This window comes from Trichoplusia ni, chromosome 18 (genome assembly GCF_003590095.1).
Source record: "Trichoplusia ni isolate ovarian cell line Hi5 chromosome 18, tn1, whole genome shotgun sequence".
Lineage (NCBI taxonomy): Eukaryota > Metazoa > Arthropoda > Insecta > Lepidoptera > Noctuidae > Trichoplusia > Trichoplusia ni.
This window is the reverse complement of record NC_039495.1, coordinates 6,566,683-6,588,958: the sequence shown is the minus strand read 5'-3', so window position 1 is coordinate 6,588,958 and position 22,276 is coordinate 6,566,683. Positions and strand designations below refer to the sequence as shown.

General features: G+C 41.0%; 1 protein-coding gene across 1 annotated transcript; it reads right to left on the bottom strand.

Annotated features, from left to right (window-relative positions):
* Positions 1-116: 116 nt before the first annotated feature.
* Positions 117-21,767, bottom strand: LOC113503141 (citron Rho-interacting kinase-like). Its single transcript, XM_026884960.1, has 33 exons — positions 21,374-21,767; positions 20,455-20,552; positions 19,875-20,018; positions 18,876-19,072; positions 18,074-18,251; positions 17,122-17,237; positions 16,556-16,736; positions 15,913-16,048; positions 15,569-15,662; positions 15,136-15,318; positions 14,499-14,763; positions 13,462-13,564; positions 13,138-13,154; positions 12,537-12,758; positions 12,104-12,220; positions 11,572-11,724; positions 10,962-11,231; positions 10,805-10,873; positions 10,364-10,611; positions 8,770-8,926; positions 7,642-7,743; positions 5,724-5,891; positions 5,222-5,431; positions 4,841-4,957; positions 4,373-4,479; positions 3,973-4,038; positions 3,643-3,702; positions 3,511-3,570; positions 3,064-3,208; positions 2,652-2,763; positions 2,508-2,609; positions 2,005-2,261; positions 117-1,754 (listed from the first exon to the last, which is right to left on the bottom strand). The coding sequence occupies exons 1-33, from the start codon at positions 21,579-21,581 to the stop codon at positions 684-686; spliced, it is 5,733 nt and encodes a 1,910-aa protein (XP_026740761.1). The 5' UTR covers positions 21,582-21,767; the 3' UTR covers positions 117-683.
* Positions 21,768-22,276: the final 509 nt, after the last annotated feature.

Genomic DNA, 22,276 nt, shown 5'->3' with positions numbered 1-22,276 from the left:
TAATGTTATAGTTGTTGTATCACTTATAAATAGACCTATCGTCTGCATAGGTAAAATTGTGATGGTGAGGGATAATAATGTTTCAGTCGGATTCGGTGTTAATTAAAACCAAATTATGAATATTAAAAAAATATATATTTTAACATGTCAAAGAACATAAACAAAGATCACTTACATTTAAAACTACTTTAGAAAGAAATTAAGTCAGTTATAAAATCACAGTAAAAATAAGTAGACAATGCAGTAGGCAATACAAAAGACATCTTTTGTTACTTTTAAAACTCATACGAAAACATTATCTAATTAAAATTTGACTTTCTAAACCACACAGTGTACCTTAAATATAGAAAATTGAGTTAAATTATGTAATAAATAAATGTACATACTACTTGTATGGTATAATAAAATTATGAGCTAATATGGTTATAGTTCAAAAGTAAAATTGAGCTGTTTAGGCACGGTATAAATAATATAACCTATCAAACTTATTAACGCCTACAATTAAGAAATACTATTTAAAATACCAACACTACGAGCTACTAAGTTGACTGACACACACACACACACCTATCCTCAGGTACATAGCAATGTTTTCCTGTATCATACAAGCTCTATACATAATATACGACTGTACAATCAGACTCGCTACTCTCTGGAGCTTGACTTACAACATACAATAGTTATCACTGGAAGCGCACTTGTCTAGTGAACATTTCTGCGCATATGTCCGCCGTGCCTTTCGAGGATTCTGGCTTGCCCTCACTGTCTTCTGTTTCCGAGTCAGAATCGAATTCTGATATAGTTGCGGGGGATTTGCGTCCGTTAGTTGTCCGTTTCAAGTCGACCTCGGTGGTCAATATCTCCTTGATGACATCGTCCGGTGTTTGTTCCTTGCGATGCTTGTTGCGCAGCTGGCGCGCTCGCTTCCTGATGTCCGCGAGGAAGCCTGTCGTCACCTCCACGCTCTCCTGCGACACGTCTTGAGGTGTGAGGTCGGTCAGTGACTGCGTCAGGTCGTTCATTGACCCCTTGGTATCTGACAGCGTTGCTAAGGACTCTACTGAAGCGCCGACGCTCCTGAACGCCGCCATGCCGTCTATGATCGAGACGTTAAATCCGTCGTCTGTCTTTGTTCGTATTATGATTCCATTTGGCGCTGTTCCCAAGAACACTGGTTCTTTCATCTTGAGAGTGAATATTTCTGGCAAGTAGCAGTCGGATGCGGTCGAGGCAAGAGAGGTGGTATCACAAGTGCATGGCGGAGCCCTATATGCGTCGTCGTTTAGATAAACTATAGTGACTTTGTCATCCCCTACGACGTACAAGAAGGGGTTGACAAACTCCCAGCTGTAGACGGCTGTACTCCACTTGGGGTCATCGTTTCGCGTACGTTTTCCGTTCTCATCAACGAATACACCGCACTCCGCGTAACATATTAGAATTTCTACAGGATTGTTTTTAATGAGGAGGAAGGCTTTAGGCGGTGAGTGCTTCTTAGCGGCTGCGGCGACTGTTGGTTCGTCCATGCCAAAAGATTCGAGGGCACCCGAAGGCAAGTTTACTTTGAGAGGTTTCTCTCCGGCGATGTACAGAGTCCTGGCGGTGAGTAGCAGCGAGCTCGGCGCGCGGTCCACGGTGAGCGAGCGCGACACCTTGAACTCGGAGGCGGACGCGTCGTACCGCAGCAGGAACACGCGCCGCCCGCAGGCTACGGCCACGCAGGGGCCTTCTGTTACCTCGCTGCCTGTGAGGGCCTGAGAGGACAAATATTTTTATTTTATAAAATTTGAGAGGGCAAATTTCGATTCCAACTAAATCAATCATACAATATTTATTTTAATATCAAGTCTGGGAATTGTTTTTTAGTTTAAACACATGAGGAGAAATATGATAATTAATAAAGTCTGTCGGTTCATTTACTCAAGGCTAGAACATAGCATTTCTCACAGCTTCCCCTCCCTTATAGCCCTTGACATAACGCGTATGCGTATAGTGTCAGTGTACCTTGAGGAGATGCGGCGGCGTGTTGTCGGGCAGACGCAGCGGCGCGGCGGGCAGCGCGGGCTGCAGCGCGGCGGCGCGGCGCAGCGCGGAGCCCAGCGCCAGCAGCCCCGCGTGCGCCAGCTGCGCGCCCGCCTGCAGCAGCGCGCGCCCGCCCGCCAGCGCCAGCCCGCGCACGCCGCCCGCGCCCCCCGCGCCGCCCGAGCCCGCCCACTCCACGCGCACGCCGCCGCGCAGCGAGTGCAGCCCGTCCGAGCAACCTGCAGCGCAACACGTGAGTTATAGTATACTGTCAAATACTTAGTGCTCCAAGTCATAGTCTTAAAGTGATCTACCCAACGTATGTTCACACTTTTCGCTAATGGAAATAATAAATATAACCAAACGATATACAGTGGAAAAACACAATTAAGTCTGTTTTTTAATCAAACTTCTAAAAAGGATTCTTCATTCTTATAGCGCTTACTTATAAGAGCTAAGTAAAAATGTCAGCTTCATTTCCTCACCAATGGCGACAGCATTAGGCGCGACGTATATCGCAGTGTGCGGAGTGGAGCGCAGCGGCAGCAGCACGGTGGGCGCGTACCCGCAGCGCGCGCCCCCCGCGCCCCCGCCCCCGGCCGCGCCCCCGCCCCCGGCCGCGCCCCCGCCCCCGGCCGCGCCCCCGCTGGGCGCCAGGCGCGCCGCCCACGCCGTGCGCTCCGCTATGCTGGCGCAAACCACTGCTACCTCTGAGCCGCGGTCGCAGTTGTCAATCTTTATCTGAGGTAATAACGAATCTTTTATTAGTACACTTTCATACAGATCTCAAGACTTATTTTCCATTCATTTACTTTAATTCATACTTAAAAAAGGTACAAACGATAAAAAGATGCATCGACTAGACTATACTATATTTATGAGAATGTTGCAGAATTACCTTTAGTTAGACATTGGAGGAAAACAAGTATCCCTAGATTTCTTTATAAAAATTACGGAAACCAAGAAAAGTTATCTATAAAAAATTATAATTCAAAAAGCATTATTTGCCCACAAATTCAGTGGATGCGTAATACAACTTACAAGGAAGGCCCTGTTGGCTTCGTTGTGCGGTAAGTTCTTGGGGTCGGTGGGCAGCAGTCGGCCGTGCAGCTCCCTGTTCCCGCTGGTCAGTACCAACGTCTGGTCCACGCACTTCGCGCGCATCCTCTCACGGCTACCGTCTGACCTGGATATATAATCATATGCTTATTTTAACAATTTATATTCAAGCAATATTTACCGCGCTACCGAGGCGGAAACACATGTCAGCTAGAAATACAACACTCAGTAAGTTAACCTTTTACGACTTAAAAGTTCAACCAATTCTAGTGAAAGTTAGTATAAAAAAACTTGAAGCCCAAAAGGATTTCCTTTATGACAATATTTCTGACATTCAGATGGTTGGATTCTGTTGTTCTAAATCATGTCTATTTTTCCATATGAACTACGAATTTAAATTTAACTGCAATAACAAAGCTAATATATTACCAGACTATAAGCAGTCCTTTATCTTGAGATCCATCAGGCGAGTCGATACTCTTCTTAGGCCTAAAAAAATATCATTTGTTAAACAATTTAGCATATTTAATATATCATATACTTGTTAAGAATTATATTTACCCATTCGCGACTTGCTTTGGTTTCTCACGCTTGGGCGTCGACGGATAACTGGAAAAAGAACTGGTAACAACAATTTAGTAAGGTGAATGTATGTACAAATATTTTTGGGCATTTAAAAAGAGTACACATCCTACTTAGACATATTAAAGTGCTGAACTTGAGTGCACTTAGCTCACGTGACTTGCCGAAAAGAAATGACAATAAATTTCAGTATTTAGATCGTCGATCGGCGCTAACGCATGTAAAGATGTCACTAGTCTAAGTGGATGGGAGCTCCTTTTAAAGTGCATTAATTCATAATGTGAGTGATATAATTAATATGTGTAGTACCTAGCATCGGGCGCCGAGCAGGCCGCCAGCTTGGCGCGGAGTCTCTCGACCTCCTCGCGCAGTTCCCTGTACACAAATATTTACCTTATTTAACTCAATAGTTAATCTGCATTTGCTTTTTTGACGTAATGTTACGGTAAAGCATAGCTTGTAATTCGCAAAGCATACTATAAGTTCAATCAGTCGTCATTTATTTAGGATCCTCCATAAATGATCGTTGCTTTTTTGTTTAAATTACTTCAGTCCAGTAGTAAAATATGTATTTTTTTTTCGAATTACGTTAAGAAATAGGCGATTTGTAACTTATTCAATTTTATGAAGTCTTTTTGCCAAAAGTTTGCACAAAATACGCGATCGCTAGAATACAAAACATATGTAAAAGGCGTCTAAGTTAATTTACCTGTTAGCCCTCCTGAGCGGCGGTGAGGCGGCGGGCCTGCGCCCCGAGCGACCGAACAACTTGTTGCTGAGTGAACACTTCTTACGACCCGCCTCCTCTACTTTAGCCTGAAAGGTAACAAGTTAGTGTATATATAAATAAATAAATCGGACAAAACTACACATGACTATCTTGATAACATAAAAATAACAGAATTATTTCACCGAATAAATCCCTTAATGAGCCGCATCAACAGTAACGCATAACGGTTTAGAATACGGTTTGCAAAAAAAAAATGCAAAAAAACTGTTGGCTGGTTAGACTTAGGTTGATTTCTGCATGTAGTATGAAGTTCAATTTCAACCTCTAACCACACGATTAACCATGAGATTTGTGGTGAATTCATTACTCCTTATAGAACTACTAGTTGAACATCATATCATTTAGACTACAGTCGTATAATCGTACAGTATATAACACGGTATGTACCTGCAGGAAGTCGATGAGCTTGGCCTGTTGCCGCAGCGTGGCGTCCGCCTTGGTCTCGCGCGTGCGCCACCACGCGGCCGCGCCCGCCGCCGCCTCGCGCGCGCCCGCCAGCTGCTCCTATACCACGGTACCGTATGATGGATTAGTTTTTAGTATGCGACGTTTATGTGAAGTGTAAAGAACACGACTGGTCTTGGAATTCCTACATGCAAGGTTAAAATTAAGGTTAAAAAAGGGTACGTGCTTAACGTAACTTAATTTTATTAAAATAAATATCGTTGCTCATTTGTTTGAGTACATTGACTTTGTGTTTCAGTCACAGTCGGCAAATTGAAAGTAAAACGTTGTCTCGCAGACGCCGCCGCAGCCCGGCCTGCGTACCTGCACGTCGGCGAGGCTGGCCTGCAGCTGCAGCGCGTGCGCGTGGTGCTGGTGCGCGCGCGTGCGCAGCGCGGCGCACTCCTCCTGCAGGTCGCGCAGGCGCCGCGCCGCGCTGCCCAGCGCCGCGTCGCCCGCCGCGCGCGCGCTCTCCAGCTGCGCCACCTGCGCCTCCAGCTCCGCCACGCGCGTCTCGCGGGCCTCCAGCCGCTCCTGGAACCCATGACCGATGATCAGCGATTACATTCAAGCTAGACTGCTCATTTTAGTTCTAAAATAGCGATTGCAGAACCAAAGTTCAGTTCCATCCTTGCTCTTTCACCTTCCGCGCTGCGCCGCCTGCTGCTGTATACCTTTTTTTTCCAAAATGAAACGCTAATGACTTCAACCCACGTCAAGGGCACGGCGTGGAGATATATCGGTCTTCCACCGACTTAAAACACCCCGGGCCCCTTCTACTGCTTTAGGCAGAGTCCTGCGACTCTGGCTGCTGCTGTACACCTACCCTGAGCAGCTGCAGCTCTGTGTGCGCGTGTCGCGCCTGGTCGCGCGCCTCCTCGTGCTGCAGCGCGGCGCGGCTGGCGGCGACCCCGCGCTGCGACGCCTGCTGCTCGGCCTCGCCCAGCCGCGAGCGACACGACTCCAGCTCTGTGCGGACGCCTTTCAACTGGCTCTGTAAAACAATACGTAAAATAAATACTTTTCGGAATCTAATAACCTTTTTGATTTTGATAATTGTAAGCATACAAGTGAAGTGCAGTCTAATAAAGAACCTGCACAGTAGCCCCGCTACGCTACGCGATCTAGACTAAGATCGCTTATACGCAAACTGTCTGTCTGTCTGTTAGGCTTTCACGTCTAAACCGCTGAACTGATTTTAATGAAATTCGATACAGAGATAGAGTTGACCTTGAGAAAGAGCATAGGATAGTTTTTATCCCGGACTTTTGAAGAGTTCTCTTGGAAACGCGATATAACCGACATAGGCGCGGGCGAACCCGCGGGTGAAAAGCTAGTAACAATTAAAATCAAAAACGCAACAGCAGTCGCATGCATTTTCCGAATAACAAAAATAGCTGAACAAAACAAATAACGACGAAATTTTTCTTTACGATACTTCCATATTCATAAATATTCAACACCACAAATGCTACCTACGAAGATGCGTAGACAAGTCAAGTTTTGGGCTAAGGCCACCTCACATTGGATGGTTAACAACAATAAGAGACCTCGCGGATGGCCGACAAGGAGATGGCTGGGCAAAGTCCATTCATAGCTGCAGGCAATAAGCTATAGACCGAGTCACTTGAAGAGGAAAGGGAGGCCTTTGCCTTGCAGTGGAACGCTAATGGCTAATGCTTATACGAATATAACTATAAATTATATAAATATAATATTAATCATTATAAAACGATTTTAAACGAAAGAAGCCTTGTCTTTTACACTGTCACAATCCATTTTGATCTAAATATGTTTGATAACTTCAACTGCATAATAAAACAAAGGCTAATTGATGCCACAATAAATGACATCCGCGATTTGTTTAAGTAACTACTTAAATATTTGTGTATTTAATTGGTATGCGACTTTTGTAATGCATCATAATAAATAAATTATGTGATAAATGCATTGAATGGAAATGCGTCGGAATGTGACAATGGTGTCCATAACAAAACGAGAAGGTAGGAGGCGGTATAACATAATGGCTAAATAACATTCCGAGAAATCGCTGTAGCTTTAGAATATACATATAAAATTGTTGTAATATTAAATAACTATGTATTATGGATACATCTAATATATAAAATTCCCGTGTCACGATGTTAGTTACCGTACTCCTCCGAAACGGTTCGACCGATTCTTATGAAATTTTGTATACATATTGGGTAGGACTGAGAATAGAACAACATCTATTTTTCAAACCCCTAAGTGTCAAGGGTTGCCCACACAATTTTTATTTTTTTATTTTTTGGACAAATCTTTTTTAGAAATAATTTATTAGGCAAAACAACGTTTGCTGGGCCAGCTAGTAGTATTATATTTTAAAGCTAAATTTGATATTTCTGGAAGCTATAATAATATGTGTTATACATGACATGATAGCCAAGAGTGACAATACAACTGTGTGGTACATCCTGGCCTGTTGGAGCCAAGAGTTTTACATATTAACTCTGACATATATGTATAATAACGTATGTTTAAATTTATAACATTAGAGGAGATGCCTATCATGTTCTGCTTTATTTATAGTCACTTTCACAACATCCTTACTGTAATATGGGTATTAAATACTTGTGTTTACACCATAGTTTAGTAAAAAACAAAAACATTTTTTTTTACGTTTTTTGTCTTCCAAACAACAATGTATCTTATGTATATGGATCAGGGTTCAAATCTAAATGTTATGGAACATGGAATATTACCTCTAGGTCCTTGTTCTTGATCTCATGAATGTCAGCAAGCTTCTCGAGATCTGTCAGCTGTTCCTCCAGCATGCCGCAAGCTTCTTGCAAAGCCTTGTTGTTCTGTAATACAAACGGCACACATTTTAGGGTGCAAGTGACTAACCGGAAGTGAAGTAATATGACTTAATTCGTAAGAATTTTGTGAGGGTCATTCATTTGTTATTGTTCGTGCCATGTCGTTGTTTCTTATTTCGGGTAAATGGTAAAAGAATTAATATGCTATAACCATTAATGTGGTCAACCCAAAGTGGTGGTGAAAGGTCACAAAGTGTGAACGCTAGCAACTACGGTTACGGCTTAAACGGAAGGATCACGATGTATTCAATAATTAGTAGCTAGTTCCGTATATAGTATGCGCGGCTACCGTGACGAAGTGCTTGTTGATGGCGGTGATGGCGGTGTCGGCGGCGCGGCAGCGGCCCTGCAGCAGGTCGGCGGCCAGCGCCAGGCGCACGCGGCGCGCCCAGGCGCCCTCGCGCACGCGCCGCGACACGCCGCCCGCGAACAGGTTGCGCAGGTACGCCGGCTTCGGCCGCACCGGCGGCTTCTCCGGGGCCTTGCGTTTGAAGCGCAGCGTATCCATCGAGCCCACGCTATCCTCTTGGCTACCGTAGCTCTTATTATACACTCGACGCACTTTTTGAGAAGCCAGCGTAACGATTTCAATATGTTACAACTTTTGAACACTGTATCCTTTTTCTTTACACTTTGAATCTCCAACACAGTAGCAAACACACAACTAATTATGAATCGCACGACAGTACACTAATACTTTATAAGCCGAATTATTATGACCGACAGTGAAATAGGACACGCGTTGTCACCGCATGAAAGCCGATGAAACTGAAGACTATGACTCGCTAGCGGATCATCGGACGCCGAAACAATGATGTTTACACGATGGGCTCAGCTGCGGCATTCAGACAAACACAACAACGGCTCGGTTTGGGCAAACCGATTGTGAAATATTAAACAAAACAAAACCTTTGGGTTTATGAATGTATAAATGGATAAATATTGATTAATTGTGTGTGGATGCAATCTGAGCGGGTATGTGTTGTTCCGCGTGGCGACGGGTGTAGCTACCTGCACGAGCTCGGCGTTGTGTCGGCGGACCTCGCTGAGCTCGTCCCGCAGCTGCGCGCGCTCGCGGCTGGACAGCTCCTCCTGCTCCTCCGCGTGCAGCCGCCGCCGCTCGCTGTACTGCAGCTCACTCTTCAACTTGCGGATGTCGTTGCGGGACCTGCGCCCACACGAAAACATATTAACTTTAGAAGTAGCAACACATTTAGGTATCCCCTACATATGAGATTTATACGAATTATAACACTTTCCTATTAGGTAACAAAGTTTCATTTAGAATTGCAAAGTTGCAAACTATTATATTAGTACACAATTTTTCACATATAAATTGTTACCACTGGCGTAATTTACAAATATGCGAAGTTCACAAGACGCGACATTCTACGTAATACACAGTGTAACTGATACTTTAGAAGTAAAGAGACCGGCTCGATACGCACTGCTGCCCTTAATCCCTACATAACTTTGTCCCACTATAGTTTGTAAACATTTTCGAAGTATCTTTTATATTTGGACAAAGGTAACAATGATTTGCATTGCATAAGATACTTTGATTTAACTATATTTTTATTTTATTTTAACTGGATTTTGACAAGGCAATTTCAGCTTGTGACCCAATTATTATAAATATTAATGTTTCCTGAATATAACCAAAGGAACTATTGTAAAATATATTACAGTAAATATTATACATACGTATATATGCGCTTATAATCCATACTCCCCGATCAAAACTTTTAAGACACATTTTGTGCCATAATACTTAATTCTCAAATAGTTTTCTATTATTTTAGTTGAGACGTTTTTCCTTTGATTTTCACATCACGCGTATAATTCGTCCAACCAATAACAGTTTTCGAAAGTATTTGTTTAAGATACGGTTAGATCTTCACAATGGAAGCATCATTGTAATCTTATCTTATTGACATGTCAATAACATTAACTTTTCAATTGAAGTTACTATTGCAACACAATAGATGATTACAAAGATTAATTTCAGATGTGGTTTGAGATTACAGTTGAAATTTTAAAATAAGTAAAATTTTAAAGGCTTTAATTTTAAGAAAGTGAGACATACTTTTGATATTGTTTAGAAAACCTTCTTTTCTCTTTAAATTTGTTGACTATTTTTTGTATGTATGGTACAACAATCGAAACTTTCGCTTTGGTAATACGGAACGACAAACTACATGCGCTTGCGCCGCGGCAAAGACAAGGTCGGGTTCAAGGTATAAGTTGAGTTAAGAACTACATGTACCTGATCAGTACCCTTATGACGGAATATGACGGATATAAAATTATGACGGAAAGCAAACACAAGAATTCAATTTTGTCAACCAAATCGTCTCTAAACCGTGACAAACAAAAATGTCTTGGTTACTAAATGTTGTTTAGTTTTCTGTACAATATTCCAAGATCAAAAATCATTTATTAAAAAAAGGCTACCACTAATCAGCGCTTTATTGAAAGGTGGTATGTGAAGGGCGATACGGGGAACTGTCTGTGTAACTTTGACATTCAATTAGTGCTACTTTGTAGCCTATTTTGAATAAATGGATTTCGATTTTGATTAATTACAAATAGATATCTTCCTCACCTGTCAACCTCTACTTGTATAACCTCGTGCGTCTTCTGCAGCTTATCAAACTGTTCCTTCAAGCGCTGCGCTTCCTTGCTGGCCAGGTCATACAGAGGCTTTATCTTGGCCAGCTCAGTCTGAGCCTCGCTTGCCTTACTCTCGGCCGCCTTGCGAGCTTCCATTGCGGTGGTCAGGCGTTCCTCCGCGCGCTTCAAGTCCCGGGCAGTTGATTTCATTTCAATTGATAGCTCGTTGTATTCGCGTTCCTGTTGTTATTGATGTAGGATTTTAGATTTAGGATGAATTTAAATTAGGTTGCGTAACATTTATATGACAAAGCTTGCCCTTAACTTATGGTTTAGAATAGGATTTCTACTTGCATCGTAGTTCATATTTTTCTGTACAGTTTCGTAAACAATAGGTGAGAATAAGTGATCATAGTTAAACAAAAAATTATACCTTTCTCCATCTCGCTAGATTTGCCGCTCTAGCTTCTTGACGTAACGCCGCCATTTCTTCAGCACGCGCCTATAGACACAAAAGCTCAATTCAAAAATTACCGAAAACAAAAAAATGCGATGTCCCACTCATATTAGAAAAAAGTCCATAAACATACCTGTAGCTGTGTCTCAGCCCTTTCAAGTTGTTCCTTGAGTAGGGCCAGCTGTGCCTGTGCCTGCGCCTGCGCATTGTCCCCGACGCTCTCGGTATCGCTGTGGGTGTCTTTCCGGGTATCGCTGCGCGCGCTCGCGGGTTCGGGCTGCGGTCGGTCACTCTCCGGCTGCGCGGAGGTCGAGGCGGCCGCCGCACACGCGACACACGATCGCTTCTCCAACGCGCTCACTTCGCGTTCTAGCTGTCTTACTAACTGTTCTAGTGTGTTGACCTGTGATAAAAAAAATAAGCATTTAAAAAATAAATCTTAATTATGAACAAAGTTGTCCAAAACTTTTTAAGTTTTAAACCTAAGAATAAAATTGACACAAATTAAATATCTCCCGTAACTTCCTGGTTTTAACAAATCAAACAATAGACTCCTTACACATCCTCAAATGATGTCGGCACGTAAACCCTGTAATTCAAATACTACGACACTTAAAAACGTCTTCTAACTTACAATCTCAGTCCACCACATGTTCTGGCGGAATTCAAAATACAATTTAATCGTTTCACGCAACTCTAACAGTAAGTAGTTATTGTTTGCGTTGTCGTGTGTGTATCGATACCTTCTCCCTGTGTCTGGCGTCCTCGTGCAGCGCGTTGGCGGCGGTCTGCTGCGCGTCTTGCAGACGCTCGTTGAGACGGGCCTCGGTACGCGCGCATTGCTCCTCTAGCGCCGCCTCGCGACGGACCGACTCTTCGACACTGCGCTCTAACTCCTGAATAACAGTTATTCATTTCGTGATGTAGATATTAAAGTATTGGATGCTATGGGGGTCATAGGTCACAAACATTACATATTCTATTGATTTTATTGCCTGTGATTGAGAAAAAACTATACTTGAAATGTATTTTATATTTCAAGTTTGTTTTTAATTGAACTTGGGATCTACATTATTTTGTATAAACACCGGTCTGTTTTAAATGGCTGGTAGTTTATTGAAGTCAACGATAAAACTGTAAAAGGGTTTGGACAAATACATCAATTTGGGACAAAATCGTAATAGTTGCGTACCTGAGATGAAAGCTCAATCATTACAAAAAACTGGTAAAATTTTCTACATGCGATTATTAAATATAAATATGTAAGCATATTACCTGCACTTGAGCTTGTAACGTGGAAGCTTTGACGCGCTCTTGAGCCAGCTGTACTTGTAACTCTTTGAGTTGTTCCGATGACGTGTTGGCGGAGCGTTGCTTCTCGCCAAGACGCTCCTGTGGGACACATACGTATTGCGTGCTTTTTAAAACAATTATAAGAAGCACTAGTCGTTGATAACGTGTTAGTCTCCTAAGACGGTTTGGCGTAAGACAAATAACTGCAAATGTTTTGTGAAGCTCCAAAAAGGAGGCAGGAATTATTTGGCATTGAAATCGCTAAATTTAAAGTATATTTTAAAACAAAACCTTTTCAAACTGCTAAATCTGACCATAGTATCCAGATTTACTAATGTAATGTTGCTGTTGAACAAGCAATATAGAATGATTGTTAATGTTATCACCAAAACGATAATATTACGGTCGACATTACCTGTGCGTTCGACAACTCTCTCTTCGCCTCATCCAAGTCATCTCTGAGGCTCTTGTTCTCCTCCTCCATGGCCAGCAGCTTCTTGTCGAGCGCCTGCCTCGCGCGCACCTCCCTGGCCGTGTTGGCCTCGGCCGCGGCGATGCGGGAGGCGGCCTCTCGGCTCTCGGCCTCCCCACCGCTGAGGGTCTGCCGACGGATCGCGCGTTCCTTTGCTATTGAGTCCTGGGAGAAATTGATCGATATATTACATTACGGGTATTTATACTTTTTGTATTGCGATTCTTAATCTATTTTTTACTTAAAATTACGTGGATAAATTACTAAAACTACACTACACATTGAGTCCTCAAAAATGACAGACACATTGAGTCACACCAGTCTACACTGTTACACTACTTACAATAATGTATTACCTTACGAAAACTGTTGCAACCTAAAAAAACTATAAACTAAAATACTGGAAGGAGGAAGGAAAGTACCAAGATGTCATGCAATGTATATATACCGCCAGAACTTAAAGTAATATTATCGAGGGTGTAGAAGAGAGATGCCGCTCTACTTTGTGTATTACTCTGTCATGTTTCCACAACCACAATATTACTTTAGGATTTGGTTTGACTAAACATACAACATAAGATTTTCGCGCATTTATTTGGAACACCCAGTTAATGTATCACACCATTTAAATTCGATGCATAAAAGTCTTTAGACCAAAGCGGCAATGCATTTTAACTTTTAGTTCCAAAGAAATGTATGAGATTACCCACGGTTTCCGAAAGGCTTTTCAACTTAAACTTTATTCAAATCAACTGATCACGACTTTCTTTTTTGCAAGAAAGATGAACAATCGAATAAATATAGAATTTTGTTGATAATCTTTTCAAGAACCGTTGATAAGCCATTCTTTATACACAAAATTAACTACATAACAATAGGCTGGTATTCTTTAGTGTTGCACTCACAATCGGTCTCACGTTGAATTCTGTTAGCCTCCTGTGTCGCAACTCGTGGACATGTTCTATTATGTCCTGTCGTACAAGGATATTCTCTAAATACATATTAGCCCCAAGCTTTAATTGTATAAGTAGACTGAAAGATTTGATTTAAATTGATGAACAACTTTTTACTAGAATTATACACGGTATTTGAGTGGTTGCCGTGGAGTGTCGCGAGTTCGATCCCTGCGTAGGATCGAATTAGTTTGATCCTCGAATGCCTGGGTGTCTTTGTGCACGTAATTTGAATGTTTGTGAAACTCAAGCGACACTAGGATAATATTCCTTAATGCGGGAGTAGTTAAAAAACTGTTTGCAGTGTTTCTTCTACCCACAAACTTTTGCAAGAAACTTGTGTAAGATAATCCTTTTTATGACAATTTATACGTTATTAACAGTCGCCAAGGTCTATAATACAAGGAACATTCAAAGTATTGTACTGTTTCCTTATTATTATATTTTAAGAAGACGCATTGTTTCGTGAGTCACCGAATACTAGATAATGGACTGTCTTCGATTGTTAAATCATTGTTGTGTTGCAACCACTGTTCAAATAACAACATAGGATATTTAAGAATGGTTAGAGATAAAAAGCAAACAAAACATATCACTGCCTGAAACTAGGCGGCCATTGTGGTTAGAAAGTATTAGAAAGTATGGCCAGATATAAATTTTGTTAATAATAGTAGTGATTAAATTAGGACATAGTATATCAAGAGAAGATCGGATTAATACTTAAAAGTATGTCAATATAAGTGTATCACTTAGTTATACCACTTTTATACTTCTTTCCGGTAACTTTTCTTTAAGCAGTTTCAACAGTCATTCAAAAAAAAAGAACTTACAATAAACTTTTTTTGCGGTACTACTTACTGAGCAAGCCAAAGCGAAGCAGGCAGAGAAAAATCACCGTTAAAAACACACTTCATGACTTACAACAATATTTGATTTATAGTGACATAGCTACCTTGTAGTGTTGTTGCTGCGCCCTCGCCGCGTCGGCGTCAGCTCGCGCGCGGCGGGTCTCCGCCTGCAGCGTGTCGGCCGTGGCCTCGAGGCGGCGCAGCTGCGCGGCCAGCGCGTCCCGCTCGGCCTGCAGCGCGGCGGCGGCGGCGCGCGCGCTGCGCAGCTCGGCGGCGCCGCGCCCCGCCAGCCCCGCCGCCAGCTCCTGGTTGCTGCGCTGCAGGACCATGCGCTCCTCGCGCTCCACCTCCACCTGACGCTCCAGGCGTCTGGGGTGTAATCATCAACGTAATTATTAATTAGAAGATTAAGAATGGATTGCTGTGGGCGGAATAGTTCAGATGTTGGAGTGAAAATTTTGAATTTTTAAAGTAATACGCTATCTCAACACCTGAGCGAAATTATGACAATTGTGCGAAATTACACATCGATTAAATAAAACCTGGAATGGTCATGTAACTGGATAGTTTAAGTTAACTTTAAAATCAATTAATAACCTATTGCAGTCCTCCTCCAAGTTGCGCCACTACCAAATTAACTATTTAATAACATTATAGTTAAAACAATCGTTAACGCTTTTCGTTTATCTTAATAATTCTTTCCATCAATTCATACAAACACTAGACGTAAACTCAACCTACTTGTTCTGCAGACTAAGCGCAGTGATCTCTGCCTGCAGACGCACCCGCTGGCGCTCGGTCTCGGCGTCGGCCTCTTGACGGACGCGCTCCACGTTAGCGCTCGCCATAGCCTCGGACTCCGCTAACTTCGTTTGTAACGACGCGATCTCACGACTGCGCATCGCTGCTAGCTTTTCTGCTGACCTAAATTTGAAAATGTTACTTTTGTTTAGGTGAATAAACAATTTTTAAAAGTTGCTGTTACTTGTATTAGACAGTTGTCAGATTGACTGATGGACAGAATAAAATCATGGCCCTATAGTTCATATTAATTCAAACATTGAAATGACTACTTAGCTGAATCCGGTTAGACTGGAAGCCGACCCTAACATAGTTGAGAAAAGGCTAAGATGATGATGATGACTGACATAAAGGTAAATACTGAGTGACTTACTTGAAAGTGGCCATATCTATTGCAGTGCAGTCGTGAGAGGCGTTGAAACCGCCGCTGTGATCTTCGCTGTCTTCCGGTGCAACGTATGAATAGCCTGACAGAAATGTAAATAACTAAGTATAAGAAATATTGTTATATTTCTTGATTTCATTATAAAAGCCTAATTTCAAAACAAAATCAAAACGTTTAATTTCTTTGTTTTACAAAATTTTCTGCAGAAGTTCGAATATTCACTACAAAGTGAGCGATACATTATATACAAATTGAATGCATGCTAATAATATTAAGGACTTGGAAAATATAGTACAAAATTAGTTATGTAACGAAGAGTGAGTGATACTGACCGACGAAGGGCAGTTGTCCGGCGAAGGGCGGTCGCGTGCGGAAGGGCGCGGCGCTGGGCGGCTGCGGGCAGCGCGGCGCCGCCGTGAAGTACGACGCGTCCTCCGAGCCACGCACACACGGGACCCACGGGGGGGCCTGGGACACACATATACAATAGTACCTAACATTCGTTTACATATAAAACTGGAACTAGGCCCTGACGTAAGCCAAAACTTTGAATAAAACGCAGATCATATTACTTTGAACTTTAATTTTAAAGAAAAGAATAATACATAATTACAAATCAATTTTATGGCAACAACTAAACAAATTGTTTAAATATCAAATTTACCCTAAATCACTCTGTTCTCTATTTTATAAAACGACTCCTGCATTAAGGAATTTAATCCTTGTATCGCGGAGTTTTCACAAACATTCAAGTCACATGCACAAAGACACCTAGACTCAGAACAAGCGTTCGTGGATCACAAAGCTTGTCCTACGCATCGAACCCGTGACACGTCGCGTACAGTGGATTTGGCGTGGTGACCTCAACCACTCGGCTATCCGTGCAATCAAAAAGTCAATCGTTTACTGAAGTGTCAGTACAGCGTATTTAATTAATTACATACAACTTTGGCTAAGATATTATGATCACATTACCTGGTCCCGTATGTTGTGCGCGGGCAGATGCGCGAGCGCGGCGTGCTGCAGCGTGTCGAGGTAGGAGTACCGCTTGCTGGGCAGCACGCGCAGCAGCCCGCCCACCAGCGCGCGCCAGTCGCCGCTGGGCTCGCAAGGGGACTCGCCCCACGGGAGCGACGGGGACGACGAGCGCTCGTACCTGGACAATATGATCACATTTCAACATATACTTATAAAAAAAACAAATCTTTTTCTGTCAACCTCCTCTTAAAATGAATCTAAGTGGTGGTTTCAGGCTTGATTATATGGAATGGATAAGACAAAAATCAAGTACCTACGACTTCTGCACGTATATGAGCCCTCTTCAAAAATAACAAAAATATTAGTCAAGTCAAGTAATTAATCGATGTTTGAATAAATGTTGCTTACCCCGTCGCCCCCAGATGCAGCATTTGACAATAAGAAGAATAATATGACAGAATTGTCCCTTTTAAAGGCCAGATTTAATAAAAACAATTGGTGAAATTCTATTTTTTTTTCAATCGAATTTAATATTCTAAGAAATAAAGTCATAAAAATCTCACCTTTGTATATTACTCAGGATTTTAGGAATAGAATCCTCGTCATCAGATGAGAACGGTCGTCGCAGCGTCACGAGCTCAAAAGCTATCACTCCGAGCGACCAGTAGTCACAGGACGACTGTGAACAGAAAATTTTGTATTATTAAAAATTCCACATACTTATTTTCACTACAAATAATTTATGAATTAAAAATATACATATTAAAGCCATCTAGTCTCAAACTGAGAAAAGCTTGTATTATGAGTACTAGACAACTGATAAAGATACTTATATATCTATATTTCTAAATATATACACATTATTGATAAATTAAACAACTGATCGTGCTAATAACACAAACAATTGTTCTGGGCGGGAATCGAACCCACGACCTCCGGTACACAAGTAAGGGCTACTTACCACTAGAACAAGATGCCAGTCAAAATATCTCAATGCTCAACATGTAAAAGTCGTTTTATTACAACCACTGCCTACAAACTACATAATTGTTAGGACTATAGTTTAGTCGAGTTATATCTACCATTCCACTAACTTTAATTTAATTTATCATGCCAAATATGAAAAAGGTTTCTACTCTACTGACCATATTACTACAATATTAATATTACTAGCATTAATTAGGTTTTAGATATTGCATTTTATTGAAACATATAGCTACATTGATTTAACTTTTATATGTATGGTACATTCACACGTGCGGTATTTAAAAAGTCCCAGAGTTTGTCTAAAATACTGTTTGTACTTGAAAATAAAAAACCCTAGTCAAAACCACAGACCAATACGAAAAAACGGTCGTCAATTGAAAAGAAAATTGTGCATTTCACTGCACATTAGCCGATGAGGACTTTTTAAATACGTCGCGTAAATCATTATAAATCAATACAAATCTACGTATGTATTCAATAATATGCAACATCGTATGTAAGTAAAGCACGTGCGTAAGTTCGACCCACAATGGCCGATGTTACAAGCCTCCCGCAGTACTGTAGACACACAGTGTGCGCGGCGCAGTCGGCGGCCGCCAGCAGCTCGGGCGCCATGTAGTCGGCCGTGGCCACCGCCGCGCCCAGGCAGCCGCCTTCGGACAGCCGCGCGCTCGAACCGAAGTCACCTAGCTTCACGTGACCGCATCTGTGTGACGTCATATGAAGCTGTAGTACAATTATAATATTTATAAAGGCATTTTATACGAATTTATATAGAACGATTAAAAGTTAAGGTAGTTGCATTGGGGCGGGGAAACAGCCAATCGCTCTTTTAGTCTCTCAATGCGAGGCTAACTACAAAACAGACGGACAAGAAATGTCACGGATCTGCGATAAACTTTTGGTCAGTTTCTTATATTTAAGCGTAATATTTTAGTTCGAGCGACTCCAGTCGAAAATTCCGGTTTTTCTGGAACTATTTCTTCGGATACCACACATACCAGGATTAGTACCTACCATCTTGGATCTAGAAATCAGACAGTCATACCTAGACTGATCACTGCCAAACAGCAAAATAATAGCAATCGAGGACTATTATTAATTATTATCATAACATAGTTAGATGTAGGTAGTACTTTTAAATGTTTCGTATTGTACTGTTGCACCTATTCCAGCTGCTTCTTCATTTGACCGAATGGTTGACTGGTAGATAATGTCTAACAGCATAAAGTCCGCCTCATGTACCACAATTGCACATAAAGGTTTGAATTAAAAAATATATAAATCGCAAAATACTACCTAAAATGCAATTTTAAAGCTCCATCCATACCTATCTAGCAGTATATTATGCGGCTTGACGTCTCGGTGCACGTATCCCATGCCGTGCAGCGCCTTGAGCGCGTGCGCGACCTCCGCCACGTAGAAGGCGGCGTCGCGCTCGCTGAGCGGGGCCGCGCGCCGCGACAGCAGCCCGGATAAGTCGCCGCCGCAACACAACTCCATCACCAGGTACAGGTTGTTGCAGTCCTAGAGTAACAAGGAATCGTATTCATAAAAACGCACTAAGGAATAAAATTCTTGTATTGCGGTGGTTTTTACAAACATTCATATCATATGCACAAATACTCAGGATTAGTATTTGTGAATAACGCTACGCGGGATTGAACTTGCGACACATCACGCTCAGTGAGCTTGGCTCTGTAAACTTAACCGCTCGGCTATCCGTGCAGTGACTACTGTTATTGTTATGTGACTTAACTCTTTCTAAACATCTAAAAAAAAATTGTACGACTTTTTGTTGTTGTATGCTTTTGGTTAGCGCGCTGGACGGTTAAAATTCACAAATCATCCCAGTGGAGCAAAGTTTGCCGGATCAGGAAGTAATGGTAAAAAACTTGAGCTGTTGAACTTCCTAAAATGATTTGTTTACGAGGTAGCATGTGTCGTTTACAATTAAAAATAACACATGTTGTAAATATTAGTCATGGGTGCGTAAGACTTAGTCTCCAGGGGGCTAAGTCAAAATAACTACTTCTGATTTTTGTGAATTGTAGAACACAGAATCTAGTTCTGACGCCGACGCCTTGGAATTTTGAAAAATCCATCTTCCAGTCACTTATATTATCAACTAACTGTTTCCCGCGGTTGTACCCGCGTAGTATCATTGCTCGTGGTTATTAAACAGTTTTTTTTTGTCTTTGCTGCAATTTTTCTACCAGTTTTAACGAACAGCATTTTTTTTTTAAATAAGTTTCACAATCAGAAGACTTTTTTACATTCTACATGTAATTGCACAGTTCAAATAAAAGTTTATTTAATTGGATCTTACTTGGAAGGCATACTGCAGCTTAGGTATCCAGGGCCCGGTGGCAGTGGCAAGCACGTCGCGCTCGTCATCAGCGCGCTTCCGTGCCTGCTCCTTGCGCAACGTCTTCATAGCGTATACATCACCAGTCTGCTTCTCTCTCACCATCTATTGAAGTGTATTGGTCAATGTTGAAGTATAGTACATTAATTTTAAGTAAGTGGTTCTCGAAATAAATGCAGACATGTGAAAAAAACAAATAAATGATCCGAATATTATGTTAACTACCATGAAGTTATTACTTTTAAGTGTAAGTTTAAACTGTTCCATTTCTACATCTGGTATAAGAAATCAGTATTTTAGATCTCCATAAAAATATTTATTCATAACTACCAAGGAGTACCTTCATGACTACCTTAAATCAAGGATTATTATTTGATGTCACAAACATTATAAATTCATATAATAAATAACATGTGTGTTTACTATTAAGGGGAGGGACTATTATTTTTTAACTAAAAGGGAAGGGTGTTACAACACACAAATTATTATTATTTATGTCATTTAATATTGCCAAATAGTAAATTAAAAAAAAAACACTTACATGGACTTCTCCGAAGTGTCCACGGCCAATGGTTTGCAGCATCTCAAAGTCGGAGATGCATACCCTGGTGCGGCGCAGCTCCGCCAGAGTACTGCGATCTGTAAATAATAAAATTTATTCAGTAATTGTTATTTATATGTGAATATTAAAAATCAACATGTAAGATGGACTCATAGTAAAATTCATTTGTTTATATGTATATAGTGCCTTATGGATAATATGGCACTGTGGCTAACAACAATAAAGCTTACCAAATCAAATGTATTACTAAAATAAATGAGTCCTTATATTGTTTACCTCTAGTCTAAGTACCTAAAGGGATTGGAACATTTTCAACAAAAAGTGCTATATAAATTAAATAATTACAGAGACTTAGTTTGATTTGTAGCCCTGATTTATCTTCAGAAAGTTCACTAGCAGCTTTTAAACCGTTGATTTGAGTTGATTATCTTTATCATCAGTCATTAGTGTCCCATTGCAGGGCAAAGGCCTCTCTTCCCTCCTTCATTTAGTATCAGTCTATGGCTAACAAGGTCAGTTTAGTGTGTAAGAGTTGATTAACTTGCAAAAACTTATTACAAAATAATATAAATTTGCTTTTTAACTTTTACTTAAAACATAAAAATGTAAAGGTCACTATTATACAGCATAATGTATCTTCACGTCTTAATAGCCACTACTAAATAAATGACCTTTTAGTAGCAGGCGAAGGGAAACTTTAAGTAATAAAAATGGAAACTGGTTTGCATGGAAAATGTCTACAATTGTGGGAGAGAAAATAGTGTATATTGCATGCTCTTTATTTAGATCACATAGCTTGACCTTAGATAGTAGTTGCTAAAGAAGTAGTCTGGACAGTTGAACAGTTGGATGCCAGGGTCAATAGACACATCCTGGTTGTAACACAGTAGTAACTTACATTTGTCCAGGAAAGCCTTGACCAGGTCGTCGCTCTTCTTGACCGGATCATCGTTACACTCATCGTATAAAACTGTTAAAGCATCAAATAGAGCCTCGCGGTCTATTGTCTTTTTGTTAAACTTTGTAGTCCCACCTGTCACTTTACCCAATATCTGACGATTTAACCGCGTGATGCGCACAGCTATTGCCTCTTTCGAAGGCTCCATTATTAAGTTAGTTAACTCATTAACTAATAAATATCACAAATTATAAGCATACTTTGTTTATTTATTTATTTCCTGAGAGGAATAAGTCCAACGCATTGAGGCCGGTATTTTAGTCGTTACTATTTAAAAATTGAATTTGCCGACCTTCAATGCGGGTGACAATTGACGTTTGATTTTGAGTGTTGCCAACTTTTTCTTTAACCGATTTTTTATCCTCAATGGTAAGAAGACATTCTCGACTATTGCATTGATCTCTTAAATTAGTTATGCTATTGGTCAAGAGATGGCGTCAACAACTTCAATTAATGTTTCGTTGAGGAGGGATAATTTTTTGCTAAAATGCTTTTTAATATATTTAGACATACTTGCGTCATAAACAAACAGACATTAAACTAACCATTTCATTTCAAATAAACTACGGCTTGCTCAAGGTATAGGCAGGCTGAATTGGTAGTTATGTTTGCCATGTTGGTACAAAATTGTTATTATAGGTATATCATTATGATCAACAATTTTGTTACACAGCACATCGTACCAAAAAAGTAGCTTATAAATGTCTTTCATGTATTATCACGTATGGATCGGTTTCGCAAGTCAAGACAAATTGATTAAATATTAATACAATGATTAAAATTAAATAAAACAACTAGCTCGGAATGCAACTCGTAAATCGTAGATGCAGGAATCAATAAAAG

Excerpts from the sequence above, each read along its gene's own strand:
- LOC113503141 (XM_026884960.1), bottom strand. The coding sequence starts at position 21,581 with ATGGAGCCTTCGAAAGAGGCAATAGCTGTGCGCATCACGCGGTTAAAT. Across the intron at positions 17,238-18,073 it reads GGCTTGTAACATCGGCCATT|TCGTCCTGTGACTACTGGTC; the intron begins GTGGGTCGAACT and ends TTCTGTTCACAG. Across the intron at positions 10,612-10,804 it reads ATCTAGCGAGATGGAGAAAG|GAACGCGAATACAACGAGCT; the intron begins GTATAATTTTTT and ends CAATAACAACAG.